Here is a 22,006-nt window from a genome sequence, read left to right on the forward strand (position 1 = left end):
TCTGTGGGCAGAGGAGCTGGACTGGGAATGCAAGGCGCATGCGCCGTACTCTCCCTTCTGTGGGCAGAGGAGCTGGACTGGGAATGCAAGGCGCATGCGCTGTACTCTCCCTTCTGTGGGCAGAGGAGCTGGACTGGGAATGCAAGGCGCATGCGCCGTACTCTCCCTTCTGTGGGCAGAGGAGCTGGACTGGGAATGCAAGGCGCATGCGCTGTACTCTCCCTTCTGTGGGCAGAGGAGCTGGACTGTGAACGTAAGGCGCATGTGTGGTGCCCTGTGCCTAGTCACCACAAATAATACCACACAATTACATGTGTATTGCCATCTGTATAACATGTATTGTGAGCCTTAATGAGGATTTGGCTGTCTCTGCTGCTCACAACAGAACATACATTTACATACACTCCATTACTGAGGTTATTCACTTGAGAGAAAACCAACTCTTGACCGCTGCACCGTCCCTACCTCACCATCCCCAGGACCAAGCCCTAGTTGGGGGGTGAGGGGGACAACCCTGTGGCACTGAGCGTCACCACCTAACCCTTGGGACCCTCCAGCAGTGCCCGGCCATACCACAGCCGAACAATTTTATTTTTCTTTCTCCCCTTTTTTGACTCCCCATTACAGAAGGGGAAAGGGGAGGAGCTTAGTTGTGAGGAAAACTTCAGTCAGAGCCGGTGTGAGGTGAAGTGAGGAGTGCACTGAGGAGACGTCCTGTCCTGAGGTGATTTCTAGAGACCTCTGGAGGGGCGGCTACACTTCTCAGGGGCATCAGTCCCTAGGTCACTTCAAGGTCTGTGACAAAACTGCCAGACTGAAGCCTTTTTACAAGGGGCAGCGACATTTGCCTGGGAGCTCAGTGGCACGTGCGAGTCTAGAAGCTTCTAGAAGAAGAGTCTTTCTTCAGGACTCCAGTCTCCTGCTCAACAGAAGGGATCAAAAGTCCAGATTGTTCTCGTCTTGGGAATCCCAGATTACCAAGACACCTATTCCCAGGTAGGGAAATAGTGGCAGGAAGAGTGCACTATCCCCACACAGCAGAGAAGCCAAACGGTCAGACCACCATCATTGTAAGGCTGTAAAGAACGTTCCAGACTGTTCTACAGAGCGTAACAGGTAACAGCTCCTGTCCTGTCTCTGGCAGATTCTCTGCCGCGCCATCCCTACCGCAACACATCCCCAGGACCAAGCCCTAGTTGGGGGGTGAGGGGACAACCCTCTGGCACTGCGCATCCAGGGCTGTGGAGTCGGAGTCGTGGAGTCGGAGCTCATTTTGGTGGAGTCGGTATAAAATGCACCAACTCCTAAAATATATAATAAACTAGAAGGTGGCCCGATTCTACGCATCGGGTATTCTAGAATTTACATATTGTGTAGTTCATGTATGATTTTTGTTATATATATATATATATAATAAATTGGGGACAGTAGTGCAATGCAGAATGTGCTGAATATTTTACTAAATAATAACATTTAGTATAATGCTTATATTTAAGTGAAAAATGTATTGTAGTGCAATGTGAACATTAGACATTAATTATTTTTATGATACAATAATCAAGATATTTACATAGAACATAAATTATATTTATTGGAATACAACTTTAGAACACAAAAAACTAATAAATTGTAAATATGTAATACACTATGTAAATATATATCTTTATATCTCTATCTCTCTCTCTCTATATATCTATCTCTCTATATCTCTATCTCTCTCTCTCTATAGCTCCATCTCTCTCTCTATATATCTCCATCTCTCTCTCTATATATCTATATCTCTCTCTCTATATATCTCCATCTCTCTCTCTATATATCTCCATCTCTCTCTCTCTATATCTCCATCTCTCTCTCTCTATATCTCCATCTCTCTCTCTCTCTATATCTCCATCTCTCTCTCTATATATCTCCATCTCTCTCTCTATATATCTCCATCTCTCTCTCTATATATCTCCATCTCTCTCTCTATATATCTCCATCTCTCTCTCTATATATCTCTCTCTCTATATCTCTCTCTCTATATATCTCCATCTCTCTCTCTATATATCTATATCTCTCTCTCTATATATCTCCATCTCTCTCTCTATATATCTCCATCTCTCTCTCTATATATCTCCATCTCTCTCTCTATATATCTATATCTCTCTCTCTATATATCTCCATCTCTCTCTCTATATATCTCCATCTCTCTCTCTATATCTCTCTCTCGCTCTCATATCTATCTCTATATATATATATATATATATATATATATATAATATATCTCTATCTCTATCTCTATCTCTATATATATATATATATATATATATATATATATATATATATATATATATATCTATATATATCTATATATATCTATATATATATATATCTCTATATATATATATATATATCTCTATATATATACACACACATACATACACACACACACATATATATAAACATACACAAGATATATATGTAGTCTACTGTATATTACATAGTGTATTACATATTTACAATTTATTAGTTTGTGTTCTAAAGTTGTATTCCAAATAAATATATTTTATGTTCTATCCAAATATCTTGATTATTGTATCAAAAAAATTATTAAATGTCTGATGTTCACATACACATGTTCATGTATTACAATAAATTTTTCACCTAACTATAAGCAATATATGTAGGAGTCGGTGCAAGAGAAATTGAGGAGTCGGAGTCGAAGGTTTGGTTTTCCGACTCCACAGCCCTGTGCGCATGACCACCTAACTCCTGGGACCCTCCAGCAGTGCCCGATCATACCACAGCCGAACATCCCAACTGGCGTCACAAACTCTTATTTTTTTCTTTCTCCCCTTTTTAAATATTTGTTTACTCCCCCATTACAAAAAAGCCTGTCGCTTGCGCCCAGTACTGCCACATCACTGCCCGGAGCCAGTGTCGTGACATCAGAGGCCTCTGCGGTGGCACACATGCGCAATATTCTTCCTTCTGTGGGCAGAGGAGGTGGACTGGGAACACAAGGCGTATGCGTTGTACTCTCTCTTTTGTGGGCAGAGAAGCTGGCCTGGGAACAAGGCGCTTGCGCAATACTCTCTTTTGTGGGCAGAGGAGCTAGACTGGTAACACGGCGCATGCGCCATACTCTTCCTTTTGTCACCAAAGGAGGTGGACTGGGAACACAAGGCGCATGCGCAATACTCTTATGGGCAGAGTAGCTGGACTGGAAACAAGATGCATACTATTATTTATTATTATAGCGCCATCAATTCCATGGCGCTTTACATGTGAAACGCAATATTCTCCCTTCTGTGGGCAGAAGAGCTGGACTGGGAATACCAGGCGCACGTGCCATACTCTCCCTTCAGTGGGTAGAGGAGCTGGCCTGGTAACACAAGGCACATGCGCTGTTCTCTCCTTTCTGTGGGAGATGTGTTGGGCTGGGAACAAAAGGCGCATACGCCGTTCTGTCCCTTCTGTGGGCAGAGGAGCTGAATGGGAACACACTGAGTATGCGCAGTACTCTATTCTGTGGGCAAAGGTACTTGGTAGAAAACATGGTGCATGCGCAGAAACACTGCTTCTTATGGGCAGAGGCACTGGGTGGGCGATACATCACACTTGGGCAGCGGCAATAAGCCGTATACAGAGCAAAAGGAAAATTTTCCACCCGAAAAATATATAAAATTTCTGTAAATAAAAAGAAAAAAGTTGCACAATTTTATCAGACTATTCGGCTGACCTGTTTGAGAAAAACCAACCTGGAAGATTAGAAATCTTGACCATTGAACTCTGGATCTAGGACTTATCTGTCCCCGAGCTCCCATAGAGCAACACAAAAAAGGAACTTGGGGTGGGCGCCCAAATTATAAGTGTCCATTTGTGGCCACCAAGCTTCCAGAGGAGCATATACAACCTGAAAAATTACCGCTAACGTCAAGTCTGTTGGTTTTTGCGAGGATGCTCTTCGACGATGGTCTACATAAGGGCCCACGATGCCCGAAGATAAAACCAAAAAATCAAGTAATCCCCTGTAGTCGAGGACTTAGATGCAAACCTACCTGAAATGGGAATCCCTCCTAGGCCTGTGTTGTGTTGGGAAGGATGACTCAAGTCCATGAAGTTACTGTTGGGCGTCGGGTTCGCTGTGTGGTTCAAGTGCATGATGTTATTGCGTGGAAAGGCCATCCACGGATACCGTGCTGCCTGGCCTGGGAAACTGTACGAGTTATAAACTGCTCTGTGTTGAAAGGGTGGGAACCGCTGTGGCAAGACGGGGAAGGTGCTAGAGACAGAGTTGGCATTGGTGACTGCGGTCGGGTGGAGGAAGCCAGATCCTGGCCCTTTGGCAGTAGTGTGAGGAGAGGGGTTCTGAAGAGACGTGGGGGACAACGCAGGCTGGTCTTGGACAGAAAGTTCCTTCTCGATCAAGTCTGCTAAGGCTTTGCGGGTGATATCGAAGGGATCGAAACCAAGGTCGTCCTCTTGCTGCTTAGAAGAGCCAAAGCCAAATGCAGCTTGCCAGTCCGTAGATGAGGAAACCGGGATCGTTTCTGGGTAAAAACAAGAAAACAGACTTAGATTTAACCTTATATTCATTCACGCCATGTATTAAGCCACTTCTCGCCAATACTGAGCAATGCCCTCCATCCCTTCTGCAGCTTGGCACTGCTTAAGGGCTACAGACACTTTTACACTGTATTCTTATTAGTTCGTTACTTTCTATTTGCAAAAATTAAGCAGCTTTACATATATATAGTCTTCATCCATGATTTTCTAACAATTTACTGGTGTAGAGACTGTAACGCCTACACAGCCTACTGTGCTGCTGCCTCTGACATAGGAGCAGTGTGCAGCTCTCTCACTCCTCTCAGTGTTAGATACGACAGCAGGGAAAAGATATAGGAAGCGAGGGAGTAAAATATCCAAGTCTTCAGAAAGGGCAGAAAACCAATTTACTGCTGTAGAGACTGTATAACACCTACACATAGCCTGCTGTACTGCCTCTGACATGGGAGCAGTGTGCATCTCTGTCACTCCTCTCAGTGTTCGAGATAACAGCAGGGAACAAATAAGAAGCGAGAGAGTGAAGTATCCAAGTCTTCAGAAGAGCAGAAGATCAATTTACTGGTGTAGAGACTGTAACTCCTACGCATAGTCTGCTGTGCTGTTGCTTCTGACATAGGAGCAGTGTGCCGCTCTCTCCCTCCTCTCAGTGTGACACACAAAAGCAGGGAACAACTAAAGGAAGCAAGGGAGTAAAATATCTAAGTCTTCAGAAAGGGCAGAAAACCAATTTACTGGTGTAGAGACTATTACACAAACACATAGCCTGCTGTGCTGCTGCGTCTAACATAGGAGCAGTGTGCAACGCTCTCCCTCTTCTCAGTGTGAGACATAACAGCAGGGAATAGATATAAAAAGCAAGGGAGTAAAGTATCAAAGTCTTCAGAAAGGGCAGCAAAACAATTTATTGGTGTAGAGACCGTATAACTCCTACACATAGCCTACTGTGCTGCTGCCTCTCACTTAGGAGCAGTGTGCAGAACTCTTCCTCCTCTCAGTGTTAGAGACAACAGCAGGGAACAAATATAAGAAGTGAGGGAGTGAAGTATCCAAGTCTTCAGAAAGGGCAGATCACAGTGTAACGTGTGTGACATACATCAATCTATAATGGGAAGCTATGTCAATAGTGAGGAAAGCACACACAACAGGGGATAGAGGTGAAGCGCACAGGCTGTACACCAATGAAGGAGGGAGAGGGAAATCAGGTACTCCTCAACATCATTTATCAGCACAAAGTAGAACTGATCCCGCATGAGCTGTTGTTGAAAAAAAAAAAAGGGAATTTTGTTTACTTACCGTAAATTCCTTTTCTTCTAGCTCCTATTGGGAGACCCAGACAATTGGGTGTATAGCTTCTGCCTCTGGAGGCAACACAAAGTAATTACACTTTAAAAAGTGTAACCCCTCCCCTCTGCTATAGACCCTCCAGTGCATCACGGGCCCCTCAGTTTTGGTGCCAAAGCAGGAAGGAGGAAACTTATAAATTGGTCTAAGGTAAATTCAATCCGAAGGATGTTCGGAGAACTGAACCATTAACCAAGAACAATTGAACATGAACAACATGTGTACACAAAAGAACAACAGCCCGAAGGGAACAGGGGCGGGTGCTGGGTCTCCCAATAGGAGCTAGAAGAAAAGGAATTTACGGTAAGTAAACAAAATTCCCTTCTTCTTTGCCGCTCCATTGGGAGACCCAGACAATTGGGATGTCCAAAAGCAATCCCTGGGTGGGTAACAGAATACCTCGATAAAAAGAGCCGGAAACCGGCCCCCTCTTACAGGTGGGCAATTGCCGCCTGAAGGACTTGCCTACCTAGGCTAGCCTCTGCCGAAGCATAGGCATGCACCTGATAGTGTTTAGTGAAGGTGTGCAGACTCGACCAGGTAGCCGCCTGACACACCTGCTGAGCCGTAGCCTGGTGCCGCAAAGCCCAGGACGCGCCTACGGCCCTGGTAGAATGGGCTTTAAGCCCTGAAGGAATCTGAAGCCCCGATGAACGGTAGGCTTCAAGAATCGGTTACTTGATCCACCTAGCCAAGGTTGACTTGGAAGCCTGAGACCCCTTGCGCTGGCCAGCGACAAGGACAAAGAGCGCATCAGAACGGCGCAGGGGCGCCGTGCGAGAAATGTAGATTCTGAGTGCTCTCACGAGGTCTAACAAGTGCAAATCCTTTTCACATTGGTGAACTGGATGAGGGCAAAAAGAAGGCAAGGAGATATCCTGATCCTCCTTCAACACAAAGCAAAAAACTGAGGGGCCCGTGATGCACGGGAGGGTGTATAGCAGAGGGGAGGGGTTACACTTTTTAAAGTGTAATTACTTTGTGTGGCCTCCAGAGGCAGAAGCTATACACCCAATTGTCTGGGTCTCCCAATGGAGCGACAAAGAAAAGAAAACCTATGACAGGAATGAAGCTGTGCTGATACATAAGAGCTAGCGGATAGGACTATGCCAGGAGACCGGTTGAAAGGAAAGCAGCCATGGAAGACTTTGTTAATGGGAAGTACCGTATTTTTCGGACCATAAGACGCACTTTTTTTCCCCCCAAATGTTGGGGGAAAGTTGGGGGTGCGTCTTATGGTCTGACTGTGGCTGCGGGGAATGAGGTGCTGCGGTGGAGCGAGTCATCGGGGGCACGAGCAGGCTGTAGCAGCCTGCTGTGACCACGTGTGCCCGCTCATTACATATGCACGCCCATCCTCCCGCCCATTTCTCAGCGCAGAAGCCGGCGCTGACAGGTGGGCGGGAGGACGAGCGGGGACGTGCGCATAGTAAAGAGCCGGTCCACATGATCACCCCTGGCAATTACAGCCTGGAGTGATCATGTGCGGCTGTATTCACTGCCCTCCGTGCGTCATAATCAGCGCGGGGTACAGTGAATCAGTACACTCACCCGTCCCCGTGTGTGGAGCCGTTCCCCCGCAGCACGCGATGTCTTCCTGTCTGTGCCGGTCAGCTGGTCTGTGCCGGTCAGCTGATCGGCACAGACAGGAAGACATCGCGTGCTGCAGGGGGAACGGCTCCACACACACAGGTCAGTGGTGCAGAGAGGAAGATGATCGGCTGCAGGGAGTGAGGAAAGAAGGGAATTTTGTTACTTACCGTAAATTCCTTTTCTTCTAGCTCTTATTGGGAGACCCAGACGATTGGGGTATAGCTACTGCCCTCCGGAGGCCACACAAAGCACTACACTAAAAAGTGCAAGGCCCCTCCCCTTCTGGCTATACCCCCCCGTGGTATCACGGGTTCTCCAGTTTTAGTGCCAAAGCAAGAAGGAGGAAGCCAATAACTGGTTTAAACAAATTAACTCCGAATAACGTCGGAGAACTGAAAAACCGTTCAACATGAACAACATGTGTACCCGCAAACAACAAAAAAATCCCGAAGGACAACAGGGCGGGTGCTGGGTCTCCCAATAAGAGCTAGAAGAAAAGGAATTTACGGTAAGTAACAAAATTCCCTTCTTCTTCAGCGCTCTATTGGGAGACCCAGACGATTGGGACGTCCAAAAGCTGTCCCTGGGTGGGTAAAGAGATACCTCATGTTAGAGCTGCAAAACAGCCCTCCCCTACGGGGATGTCACTGCCGCCTGCAGGACTCTTCTACCTAAGCTGGCATCCGCCGAAGCATAGGTATGCACCTGATAATGTTTGGTGAAAGTGTGCAGACTCGACCAGGTAGCTGCCTGGCACACCTGTTGAGCCGAAGCCTGGTGTCGCAAAGCCCAGGACGCACCCACAGCTCTGGTTGAGTGGGCTTTCAGCCCTGAAGGAACCGGAAGCCCAGCAGAACGGTAGGCTTCCAGAATTGGTTCTTTGATCCATCGAGCCAGGGTGGCTTTAGAAGCCTGCGACCCCTTGCGCTGGCCAGCGACAAGGACAAAAAGTGCATCTGAACGGCGGATAGGCGCCGTGCGAGAAATATAGATTCTGAGTGCTCTCACCAGATCTAGCAAACGTAAGTCTTTCTCATACCGGTGAACCGGCTGAGGACAAAAGGAAGGCAAGGATATATCCTGATTAAGATGAAACGAGGATACGACCTTAGGGAGAAACTCCGGAATGGGGCGCAGCACTACCTTGTCCTGGTGGAACACCAGGAAGGGAGCCTTGGATGACAGAGCTGCCAGCTCAGACACTCGCCTAAGCGATGTGATCGCAACAAGAAACGCCACTTTCTGTGACAGGCGAGAAAAGGAAACGTCCTTTAGAGGCTCGAAGGGCGGCTTTTGCAGAGCAACTAGTACTCTGTTCAGATCCCATGGATCTAACGGCCGCTTGTACGGGGGCACAATATGACAGACCCCCTGTAGGAACGTGCGCACCTTAGGAAGACGTGCTAGACGCTTCTGAAAAAAACACAGATAGTGCCGAGACTTGTCCTTTAAGGGAGCTGAGCGACAAGCCCTTTTCCAACCCCGATTGCAGGAAGGAAAGAAAGGTGGGCAATGCAAATGGCCAAGGGGATACTCTCTGTGCAGAGCACCAGGATAAGAAAATCTTCCACGTTCTGTGGTAGATCTTAGCAGACGTTGACTTCCTAGCTTGTCTCATTGTGGCTACGACTCCTTGAGATAATCCTGCGGACGCTAGGATCCAGGACTCAATGGCCACACAGTCAGGTTCAGGGCCGCAGAATTCTGATGGAAAAACGGCCCTTGGGACAGTAAGTCTGGTCGGTCTGGCAGTGACCACGGTCGACCGACCGTGAGATGCCACAGATCCGGATACCACGATCTCCTCGGCCAGTCTGGGGCGACGAGTATGACGCGGCTGCAATCGGATCTGATCTTGCGTAACACTCTGGGCAAGAGTGCCAGAGGTGGGAAGACGTATGGGAGCCGGAACTGCGACCAATCTTGAACTAATGCGTCTGCCGCCAGAGCTCTTTGATCGCGCGACCTCGCCATGAATGCCGGGACCTTGTTGTTGTGCCGGGACGCCATTAGGTCGACGTCCGGCACTCCCCATCGGCGACAGATTTCCTGAAACACGTCCGGGTGAAGGGACCACTCCCCTGCGTCCATGCCCTGGCGACTGAGGAAGTCTGCTTCCCAATTTTCTACGCCTGGGATGTGAACCGCGGATATGGTGGATGCTGTGTCCTCCACCCACATTAGAATGCGCCGGACTTCTTGGAATGCTTGCCGACTGCGCGTCCCTCCTTGGTGGTTGATGTATGCCACCGCTGTGGAGTTGTCCGACTGGATTCGGATCTGCTTTCCTTCCAGCCACTGTTGGAAGGCCAGTAGGGCAAGATACACTGCCCTGATTTCCAGAACATTGATCTGAAGGGTGGACTCCTGCGGAGTCCACGTCCCCTGGGCCCTGTGGTGGAGAAACACTGCTCCCCACCCTGACAGACTCGCATCTGTCGTGACCACTGCCCAGGATGGGGGCAGGAAGGATCTCCCCTGAGACAATGAGGTGGGAAGGAGCCACCATTGTAGAGAGTCCTTGGCCGTCTGGGAAAGAGAGACTTTCCTGTCCAGGGACGTTGACTTCCCGTCCCATTGGCGGAGAATGTCCCATTGAAGTGGGCACAGATGAAACTGCACAAAGGGAACTGCTTCCATGGCTGCCACCATCTTCCCGAGGAAGTGCATGAGGCGCCGTAAGGGGTGCGACTGGCCTTGAAGGAGGGATTGCACCCCTGTCTGTAGGGACCGCTGCTTGTTCAGCGGAAGCTTCACTCTCGCTGCTCGAGTATGAAACTCCATGCCAAGATACGTTAGCGACTGTGACGGTGACAGATTCGACTTTGGAAAGTTGATGATCCATCCGAACGTCTGTAGAGTCTCCAGCGTAGCATGTAGACTGAGTTGGCATGCCTCGTGAGAGGGTGCCTTGACAAGTAGATCGTCTAGGTAAGGGATCACCGAGTGTCCCTGAGAGTGCAAGACTGCTACCACCGCCGCCATGACCTTGGTGAAGACCCGGGGGGCTGTCGCCAGACCGAATGGCAGAGCTACGAACTGAAGATGGTCGTTTCCTATCACAAAACGTAGAAAACGTTGATGTTCTGTAGCAATTGGCACGTGGAGATAAGCATCTTTGATGTCTATTGAGGCAAGGAAGTCTCCTTGAGACATTGAGGCAACGACAGAGCGGAGGGTTTCCATCCGGAACCGTCTGGCGTGCACATGTTTGTTGAGCAGCTTTAGATCCAGAACAGGACGGAACGAGCCGTCCTTTTTTGGAACCACAAAGAGATTGGAGTAAAACCCTCGCCCTTGTTCCTGAGGCGGTACAGGAACCACTACTCCTTCCGCTCTTAGGGAGTCCACCGCCTGCAGCAGGGCATCTGCTCGGTCTGGATGTGGGGAGGTTCTGAAGAACCGAGCTGGAGGACGAGAACTGAACTCGATTCTGTACCCGCGAGACAAAATGTTTGTCACCCACCGGTCTTTGACCTGTGACATCCAAATGTCGGAAAAGCGGGAGAGCCTGCCCCCGACCGGAGATGCGGAGGGGGGGGGCTGGAAGTCATGAGGTAGCCGCTTTGGAAGCGGTTCCTCCATTTGCTTTCTTGGGGCGTGCGTGAGCCCGCCAGGAATCTGAGACTCTTTGCGTCCTCTGAGTCCCTTTGGACGAGGAGAATTGTGTCTTGCCCGAACCTCGAAAGGACTGAAACCTCTGCTGCCATTTTTTCTGCTGAGGTTTGCTTGATCTGGGCTGGGGTAAGGAAGAGTCTTTACCCTTGGACTGTTTAATGATGTCAGCCAATGGCTCGCCAAACAGTCTATCTCTAGATAAAGGCAAGCTGGTTAAACATTTTTTGGAACCAGCATCTGCTTTCCAGTCCTTTAACCACAAGGCTCTGCGCAAAACTACCGAATTGGCGGACGCCATTGAGGTGCGGCTGGTAGATTCTAGGACCGCATTGATAGCGTAAGACGCAAACGCAGACATCTGCGAGGTAAGGGACGCCACTTGCGGCACCGCTGGATGTATGACAGCATCCACTTTTGCTAAACCAGCTGAAATAGCCTGGAGAGCCCATACGGCTGCGAATGCCGGAGCAAACGACGCGCCGATAGCTTCATAGACAGATTTTAACCAAAGGTCCATCTGTCTGTCATTGGCATCCTTAAGTGAAGCGCCATCCTCCACTGCAACTATGGATCTAGCTGCAAGTTTGGAAATCGGGGGGTCTACTTTTGGACACTGGGTCCAGCGCTTGACCACATCAGGGGGGAAAGGAAAACGTGTATCCTTAGAACGTTTAGAGAAACGCCTTTCTGGATGAGCGTCGTGTTTCTGGATTGACTCTCTGAAGTCAGAGTGATCCAAGAAAGCACTCAATTTACGCTTGGGATAGAGGAAACGAAACTTCTCCTGCTCTGCAGCCGCCTCCTCTGCAGAAGGGGCTGGGGGAGAAATATCCAACAGTCTATTGATGGCTGAGATAAGCTCGTTTACCATGGCGTCCCCATCCGGGGTATCCAGATTGAGAGGGGTTCCAGGATAAGACTCCTGATCACTCTCTTCAGACGCATCACAGGGCGACTGATTGCGCTGAGACCCTGAGCAGTGTGATGACGTTGAGGGTCTGTCCCAGCGAGCTCGCTTAGGGTGGCTGGGGCTATCATCTGAGTCATAATACTCAGCCTGGGAAGCCGGGGACCCCGTTGCAGTCTGGATTAATTCCAACTGAGGGGGATTAGCGGACAGAGACCTCGCCGTGTCCATAGACTGAGCCCCAGTCATGGATTGCAAAGTTTCAAGGATTTTTGCCATAGTCACAGACATTCCATCAGCAAAAACTGCAAAGTCTGTCCCTGACACCGGGGCAGGACTTACAAGCGTCTCAGCCTGGGTCACTACCCCTCCGGACTCCGGCTGGCGAAGCAGCACCGGATCTGAGCATTGCACACAATGGGGGTCTTTGGAACCTGCTGGTAGAGCAGCCCCACATGCAGCACACGCAGTGTACACAGCCCTAGCCTTGGCAGCCTTGCGTTTTGTGGATGACATGTTGCTGCCTCCTCAGAGCGATCTGGGGTATCCAGCCAGGAAGCGACCTCACAGTGCAAGAAACAAATAAATATATATATCTGGTGACACAGTACACCAATACACACTGAGGCACTAGAGGGGCCAGCTGAAATGCCGCTTACCGCCCGCTTAAGAGCGGGTGTGTGGTCGCCAAAAGCCCCCTAGTCCAGGTCTCCCAGAGCCTTGCGTCCTTCCTCTAGCCAGACATGCATGTAATGGCTGCCGGCGTCCTGGGAGAGGAGGGGGGGCGGGCCCTGGGCGTTCCTGGCTAAGAGCGGGAAGCCTGCTTCCCTCTGTGCCTAGTGAGAGGGCTGGAGCATGTAAATCAGGCTCCAGCCCTCGTCGCTGCTGCGAAACAGCGTCTCTCCCCTACCCTGATTGACAGGGTGGGGGCGGGAACGAAGCGGAGCTAGGCCGCAAAAGCCGGGGACTGGATTTATAAACGCCGCCGCCGTAAAAGCGCGGTCGGCGTGTCCCCGGCGCACTACAAGTCACAGCAGCGCCGCCGGTCCAGTGGGGGTCGGCGCTGCGTTCCCACAACACAAAAGTCCCCCAGTAAACTGCAGGAACACCAACTCAATCGATACGGTCCCCGGCGCACTACAACACCCAGCCAGCCCGGAGTGTGTCTGTGCCTGCCGGGGACACAGAGTACCTGTATGATGCAGGGCCATGTCCCTGATTGTACTCCTGCTCCATATCCATCAGGTTCAACTGGGTCTGTGGATGGAGCCCGGCGTCAGAGCTTAGAGGCCGGCAGGATCCCACTTCCACAGAGCCCTACAAGGGGATGTGGAAGGAAAACAGCATGTGGGGCTCCAGCCCCTGTACCAGCAATAGGTACCTCAACCTTACAACACCATCCACGGGTGAGAAGGGAGCATGCTGGGGGCCCTATATGGGCCCTCTTTTCTTCCATCCGAAATAGTCAGCAGCTGCTGCTGACTAAAATCTGTGGAGCTATGCGTGGATGTCTGACCTCCTTCGCACAAAGCTTGAAAACTGGAGAACCCGTGATACCACGGGGGGGTATAGCCAGAAGGGGAGGGGCCTTGCACTTTTTAGTGTAGTGCTTTGTGTGGCCTCCGGAGGGCAGTAGCTATACCCCAATCGTCTGGGTCTCCCAATAGAGCGCTGAAGAAAAGGTGAGTATAAACGTTTAATTTTTTTCTCTGTGCTATAGGATACAGGCCATATAGCAGGATGGTATATGAGCACGATGGGGGCATATAGCAGGATGGGAGTATATGAGCAGGAGGGATGGGGGGTATATGAGCAGGAGGGATGGGGGGTATATGAACAGGATGGATGTATATGAACAGGATGGCGGTATATGAGCAGGATGGATGGGGGAATATGAGCAGGATGGATGGGGGCATATAGCAGGATGGGAGTATATGAGCAGGATGGATGGGGGTATATGAACAGGATGGGAGTATATGAACAGGATGAGAGTATATGAGCAGGATGGGGGGTATATGAACAGGATGGGGGGTATATGAACAGGATGGGGGTATATGAACAGGATGGGGGTATATGAACAGGATGGGGGTATATGAACAGGATGGGGGTATATGAACAGGATGGGGGTATATGAACAGGATGGGGGTATATGAACAGGATGGGGGTATATGAACAGGATGGGGGTATATGAGCAGGATGGATGGGGGGTATATGAACAGGATGGGAGTATATGAGCAGGATGGATGGCTGGTATATGAACAGGATGGGGGTATATGAACAGGATGGGAGTATATGAACAGGATGGGGGTATATGAACAGGATGGGGGTATATGAACAGGATGGGGGTATATGAACAGGATGGGAGTATATGAGCAGGATGGATGGGGGGTATATGAACAGGATGGGGGTATATGAACAGGATGGGGGTATATGAACAGGATGGGGGTATATGAACAGGATGGGGGTATATGAGCAGGATGGATGGCTGGTATATGAACAGGATGGGGGTATATGAACAAGATGGGAGTATATGAGCAGGATGGATGGGGGGTATATGAACAGGATGGGGGTATATGAACAAGATGGGAGTATATGAGCAGGATGGATGGGGGGTATATGAACAGGATGGGAGTATATGAGCAGGATGGATGGCTGGTATATGAACAGGATGGGGGTATATGAACAAGATGGGAGTATATGAGCAGGATGGGGGAATATGAACAGGATGGGGGAATATGAACAGGATGGGGGAATATGAACAGGATGGGGTATATGAACAGGATGGGGGAATATGAGCAGGATGCTGGTATATAAGCAGGATGGGGGTATATGAGCAGGATGGGGGTTTATAGCAGGATCATATACAAGGCAGGAGGATCATTACCAGGATGGGGTACCTTAGTAGAGAATTTGGGGACATTACCCCCATAACAGTGTCAGCAGCAAATCCTCGACCCATAACAGTGTGTCATGACCACATTTTTTTGCTTAAAGTTTTATTTTCCTCCTCTAAAACCAGGGTGCGTCTTATAGTCCGGTGCGTCTTATAATCCGAAAGAAGGGAATTTTGTTACTTACCGTAAATTCCTTTTCTTCTAGCTCCAATTGGGAGACCCAGACGATTGGGTGTATAGCTACTGCCTCCGGAGGCCACACAAAGTATTACACTAAAAAGTGTAAGGCCCCTCCCCTTCTGCCTATACACCCCCCGTGGGATCACGGGCTGCTCAGTTTTAGTGCAAAAGCAAGGAGGAAAGCCAATAACTGGTTAAACAAATTCAATCCGAAGGAACATCGGAGAACTGAAACCATTCAACATGAACAACATGTGTACCCGAACAAACCAAAAATCCCGAAGGAAACAGGGGCGGGTGCTGGGTCTCCCAATTGGAGCTAGAAGAAAAGGAATTTACGGTAAGTAACAAAATTCCCTTCTTCTTCGGCGCTCCATTGGGAGACCCAGACGATTGGGACGTCCAAAAGCAGTCCCTGGGTGGGTAAATTAATACCTCAAGTTTGGACTGTAAAAACAGCCCTTCCCTACATGGAGGCAACCGCCGCCTGCAGGACTCTTCTACTTAGGCTGGCATCCGCCTAAGCGTAGGCATGCACCTGATAACGCTTGGTGAAGGTGTGCAGACTCGCCCAGGTAGCCGCCTGGCACACCTGCTGAGCCGTAGCCTGGTGCCGTAATGCCCAGGACGCACCCACGGCTCTGGTAGAATGGGCCTTCAGCCCTGATGGAACCGGAAGCCCAGCAGAACGGTAGGCTTCAAGGATTGGTTCCTTGATCCATCGAGCCAGGGTGGATTTGGCAGCCTGCGACCCCTTGCGCTGACCAGTGACAAGGACAAAGAGTGCATCCGATCGGCGCAGGGGCGCCGTGCGGGAAATGTAGATTCTGAGTGCTCTTCACCAGATCCAACAATGCAAATCCATTTCATATCGATGAAATGGATAAGGACAAAAGGAAGGTAAGGAGATATCCTGATTGTGATGAAAAGGGGATACCACCTTAGGGAGAAACTCCGGAATCGGGCGCAGCACTACCTTGTCTTGGTGAAACACCAGGAAGGGAGCTTTGGATGACCGCGCTGCTAGCTCGGACACTCTCCGAAGAGACGTGACCGCTACCAGAAAGGCCACTTTCTGAGAAAGTGAAACATCCCTCAGAGGCTCGAAGGGTGGCTTCTGGAGAGCAATTAGTACCCTGTTCAGATCCCATGGGTCTAATGGCCTCAGTACGGAGGGACAATGTGACAAACCCCCTGCAGGAACGTGCGTACCTGAGGAAGTCGTGCTAGGCGCTTCTGAAAGAATACAGACAGCGCTGGAACTTGTCCTTTAAGGGAGCCGAGCAACAAACCTGTTTCCCAACCAGATTGCAGGAAGGAAAGAAAAGTAGGCAATGCAAATGGCCAGGGAGACACTCCCTGAGCAGAGCTCTAAGGTAAGAATATCTTCCACGTCCAGTGGTAGATCTTGGCAGACGTCGGCTTCCTAGCCCGTCACATGGTGGCAATGACGTCATGAGATAATCCTGAAGACGCTAGGATCCAGGACTCAATGGCCACCCAGTCAGGTTCAGGGCCGTAGGATTCAGATGGAAAACGGCCCTTGGGACAGTAAGTTTGGCCGGTCTGGTAGTGCCCACGGCTGGCCGACCGTGAGATGCCACAGATCCGGGTACCACGACCTCCTCTGCCAGTCTGGGGCGACGAGGATGGGGCGGCGGCAATCGGAGCTGATCTTGCGTAGCACTCTGGGCAACAGTGCCAGAGGGGGAAACACATAGGGTAGCTGGAACTGCGACCCATCCTGAACTAAGGCGCCTGCCGCCAGAGCTCGTTGATCGTAAGACCACACCATGAAACTCGTGACCTTGGTGTTGTGCCTAGACGCCATTAGGTCGACGTCCGGCCTCCCCCGAAGGCCCCAGATTTCCTGAAACACGTCCGGGTGCAGAGACCATTCCCCTGCGTCCATACCCTGGCGACTGAGGAAGTCTGCTTCCCAGTTTTCTACGCCCGGGATGTGAACTGCGGATATGGTGGATGCTCTGTCTTCCACCCACATCAGAGTCCGCCGGACTTCTTGGGAGGCTTGCCGACTGCGTATTCTGCCTTGGTGGTTGATGTATGCTACCGCTGTGGAGTTGTCCGACTGAACTCGGATCTGTTTGCATTCCAGCCACTGCTGGAAGGCTTGCAGGGCAAGATACACTGCTTAGATTTCCAGAACATTGATCTGAAGGGTGGACTCCTGCTGAGTCCACGTACCCTGAGCCCTGTGGTGGAGAAAGACTATTCTCCACCCTGACAGACTCACGTCTGTCGTGACCACCGTCCAGGATGGGGGTAGGAAGGACCTTCCTTTTGACAATGAGGTGGGAAGAAGTCACCACTGAAGAGAGTCCTTGACCGTCTGAGAAAGGGAGACGTTCCTGTCTAGGGACGTCGACTTCCCATCGCTTTGGCGGAGAATGTCCCATTGAAGTGGACGCAGATGAAACTGCGCGAAAGGGACTGCCTCCATTGCTGCTACCATCTTCGCTAGGAAGTGCATGAGGCGTCTTAAGGGGTGTGACTGGCCTTGAAGGAGAGACTGCACCCCCGTCTGTAGTGAACGCTGTTTGTCCAGCGGAAGCTTCACTATCGCTGAGAGAGTATAAAACTCTATGCCAAGATATGTCAGTGATTGGGTCGGTGTCAGATTTAACTTTGAAAAGTTGATGATCCACCCGAAACTCTGGAGAGTCTCCAGCGCAACGTTCAGGCTGCGTTGGCATGCCTCTTGAGAGGGTGCCTTGACAAGTAGATCGTCCAAGTAAGGGATCACAGAGTGACCCTGAGAGTGCAGGACTGCTACCACTGCTGCCATGACCTTGGTGAAAACCCGTGGGGCTGTCGCCAGACCTAAGGGCAGGTCTACGAACTGAAGATGCTCGTCTTCTATAACGAATCGCAGCAAACGCTGGTGCTCTGGAGCAATCGGCAAGTGGAGATAAGCATCCTGATGTCTCTTGATGCTAGGAAATCTCCTTGAGACCTTGAGGCAATGACGGAGCGGAGGGATTCCATCCGGAACCGCCTGGTTTACACTGCTTTTTGAGCAGTTTTAGGTCTAGAACGGAACGGAAGAGCCGTCCTTTTTTGGCACCACAACCAGATTGGAGTAAAAACCGTGACCTTGTTCCTGAAGAGGAACAGGGATTATCACTCCTTCTGCCTGCAGAAGAGCATCGGCTCGGTCGAGAGGTGGGGAAGTTCTGAAGAATCGAGCCGGAGGACGAGAACAAAACTCTATCCTGTACACGTGAGACAAAATGTCTCTCACCCACCGGTCTTTGACCTGTGGCAGCTAAATGCCGCCAAAGCGGGAGAGTCTGCCACCGACCGCGGATGCGGAGAGAGAGGGCTGAAAGTCATGAGGAAACCGCCTTGGTAGCGGTTCCTCCGGCTGCCTTCTTTGGGCGTGATTGAGCCCGCCAGGAGTCTGAGCCCCTCTGAGCCTTTTGAGTCCTTTTGGACTAGGAAAATTGGGACCAGCCCGAGCCTGGAAAGGACCGAAACGTCGATTGTGCTTCCTTGGGTTTTGTTTGATCTGGGCTGGTGTAAGGAAGAATCCTTACCCTTGGCCTGTTTAATGATTTCATCCAATCGCTCAGCCAACAGTCTGTCACCAGATAATGGCAAACTGGTTAAGCCCTTTTTGGAAGCAGGAGCTGCCTTCCATTCCCTTAACCCCAAGGGTCTGCGCAAAACCACGGAGTTGGCGTACGCCACCGGCGTACGGCTCGTAGAGTCCAGGACAGCATGAATAGCGTAAGTCGCAATGCATGCGAGGTTAAGGACGCCACCTGCGGCACAGATGTACGTGTGACAGTGTCTATCTGCGCAAGACCAGCTGAAATAGCTTGGAGTGCCCATACGGCTGCGAATGCCGAAGCAAACGACACGCCGATAGCTTCACAGACAGATTTCAACCAGAGGTCCATCTGTCTGTCAATGGCATCTTTAAGTGAAGTCCCATCTTCCACTGCAACTATGGAGGATGGCGCGGCGGAGAAAAGCTTGTCTGGATAAGCGTAGTGTTTCTGGACTGCTCCTCTGAGTCAGAGAGGCCCAAAAAGTACTGAATTTACGCTTGGGATACCTGAAATGGAATTTCTCCTGCTGAAGCTGCCTCCTCCACTGGAGGGGCTGAGGGAGAAATATCCACCAGTGTATTGATGGGCGCTATGAGATCATTCACCATGGCGTCCCATTAGGAGCATCCAGAATGAAAGCGGTCTCAGGATCAGAAACCTGACCATCTACCTCATCATACAGAGAATCCTCTCGCTGAGACCCTGACCAGTGTGTGAAGTCGAGGGTCTCTCCCAGCGAGCTCGCTTAGGCTGTCTGGGACTGTCGTCCGTGTCAGAGCCTTCAGTCTGGGATGTATGGGACCCCCTTGGAGCACGGATTAGTTCCAACTGAGGGAGACCGGGGAGCCTTGATTCAACAATGCCCATGGTCTGAGTCACCGCCCTGGACTGCAAAGTTGCTAGAATTTTGTTCATAGTCCAAGACATTTTATCAGCAAAAAAACTGCAAACTCTGTCCTCTGGACAGTTCCACAGGTGGCCCTCTCTGGGCCACCACTAGCAGAGACTCTACCCATTAGGGGTTAGTGGAACCTGCCGGTGTAAAAGCCTCACGTGCGGTACAGACAGCATAGAAAGCCTGTGCCTTGGCCCCCTTGCTCTATGCTGACGACATGCTGTTGTCTCCTCAGAGCTATCTAGGGGTATATCGCCAAGAAGCGACCGTACAGCCACAAGTCTCAGCCGCGCCGCAGCCTCCAGCGCGGCAGTTTCCCACAGATAAACTCACTCAGCTAAGCTGCAGTGAGTATAGTCCAAGCGCGCAGCGCTGTTGTCCTCGGCGCACTAACACGCCCAGCAATGCTGGCGTGTGTCTGTGTATGGTCTTGCAAATATAAGTACAAGGATAAAGTACACAAAAAAACACTGTGGCAATAGTGGGGTCAGCACCAAGGTGCTGCTTACCGCCCGCATAAGCGGGTAAGTGGTCGCCAGAATCCCTTTGCTGGGTCTCCCAGAGCCTGTGTCCGTTCTCCAGCTTAGATTGCCTGCAGGAATGGCTGCCGGCGTCCTGTGAAGAGGGGCGGGCCGTGGGCGTGCCCCAGACAAGAGCGGGAAACTGGCGTCCCCCTGTGCCCAGTGAGAGGGCTGGAGTATGTAAATAAGACTCCAGCCCTCGGCGCTGATCATTGTACAGCATCTCGCCCCTTCCCTGACTGGCAGGGTTGGGGGCGGGAACGAAACGTAACTAGGCCGCAAAAGCCGGGGACTAGATTTATAAGCGCTGCCGTCGTAAAAGCACGGCAGCGCGAAAGTCCCCGGCGCACCACAAGTCTCAGCCGCGCCGCAGCTCCAGCAGCGGCTGGCGCAGTAGTTCCCGACACATAAACTCACTCAGCTAAGCTGCAGTGAGTAAAGCCCAAGCGCGCAGCGCTACTGTCCCCGGCGCACTAACACACCCAGCAACGCTGGAGTGTGTCTGTGCATAGACTGTACGGGGACACAGAGTACCTTAACGTTGCAGGGCCTGTCCCTGACGATACTCCGCTCCATTCCAGCAGGATCTCCGGGTCTGTGGATGGAGCCCGGCCTCAGAGCCTGGAGGCCGGTAAGATCCCACTTCACCAGAGCCCTCAGGGGGATGGGGAAGGAAAGCAGCATTTGGGCTCCAGCCTCCGTACCCGCAATGGGTACCTCAACCTTAACAAACACCGCCGACAAGAGTGGGGTGAGAAGGGAGCATGCTGGGGGCCCTAGTATGGGCCCTCTTTTCTTCCATCCGACAAAGTCAGCAGCTGCTGCTGACTAAAACAGTGGAGCTATGCGTGGATGTCTGACCTCCTTCGCACAAAGCTTGAAAACTGAGCAGCCCGTGATCCCACGGGGGGTGTATAGCCAGAAGGGGAGGGGCCTTACACTTTTTAGTGTAATACTTTGTGTGGCCTCCGGAGGCAGTAGCTATACACCCAATCGTCTGGGTCTCCCAATGGAGCGCCGAAGAAGAAGGGAATTTTGTTACTTACCGTAAATTCCTTTTCTTCTAGCTCCAATTGGGAGACCCAGACGATTGGGTGTATAGCTACTGCCTCCGGAGGCCACACAAAGTATTACACTAAAAAGTGTAAGGCCCCTCCCCTTCTGCATATACACCCCCCGTGGGATCACGGGCTGCTTCAGTTTTAGTGCAAAAGCAAGAAGGAGGAAAGCCAATAACTGGTTAAACAATTCAATCCGAAGGAACATCGGGGAACTGAAACCATTCAACATGAACAACATGTGTACCCGAACAACCAAAAATCCCGAAGGAACAGGGGCGGGTGCTGGGTCTCCCAATTGGAGCTAGAAGAAAAGGAATTTACGGTAAGTAACAAAATTCCCTTCTTCTTCGGCGCTCCATTGGGAGACCCAGACGATTGGGACGTCCAAAAGCAGTCCCTGGGTGGGTAAATTAATACCTCAAGTTTGGACTGTAAAAACAGCCCTTCCCTACATGGAGGCAACCGCCGCCTGCAGGACTCTTCTACTTAGGCTGGCATCCGCCTAAGCGTAGGCATGCACCTGATAACGCTTGGTGAAGGTGTGCAGACTCGCCCAGGTAGCCGCCTGGCACACCTGCTGAGCCGTAGCCTGGTGCCGTAATGCCCAGGACGCACCCACGGCTCTGGTAGAATGGGCCTTCAGCCCTGATGGAACCGGAAGCCCAGCAGAACGGTAGGCTTCAAGAATTGGTTCCTTGATCCATCGAGCCAGGGTGGATTTGTAAGCCTGCGACCCTTTGCGCTGACCAGCGACAAGTACAAAGAGTGCATCCGAGCGGCGCAGGGGCGCCGTGCGGGAAAAGTAGATTCTGAGCGCTCTCATCAGATCCAACAAATGCAAATCCAATTCATATCGATGAACTGGATGAGGAC

General features: G+C 50.8%; 1 protein-coding gene across 7 annotated transcripts in view; it reads right to left on the reverse strand.

Annotated features, from left to right (window-relative positions):
- The window catches only part of CNOT4 (CCR4-NOT transcription complex subunit 4), a 114,187-nt gene that overhangs the window by 19,009 nt on the left and 73,172 nt on the right, over nucleotides 1-22,006 (reverse strand). For all 7 annotated transcript variants that reach the window (XM_075343818.1, XM_075343816.1, XM_075343813.1 and 4 more), the window contains one exon: nucleotides 4,041-4,532. In XM_075343818.1, coding sequence (XP_075199933.1) covers nucleotides 4,041-4,532 — 492 coding nt within the window. The remainder of the gene's footprint in view (nucleotides 1-4,040; nucleotides 4,533-22,006) is intronic.

This window comes from Anomaloglossus baeobatrachus, chromosome 4, assembly GCF_048569485.1.
Source record: "Anomaloglossus baeobatrachus isolate aAnoBae1 chromosome 4, aAnoBae1.hap1, whole genome shotgun sequence".
Lineage (NCBI taxonomy): Eukaryota > Metazoa > Chordata > Amphibia > Anura > Aromobatidae > Anomaloglossus > Anomaloglossus baeobatrachus.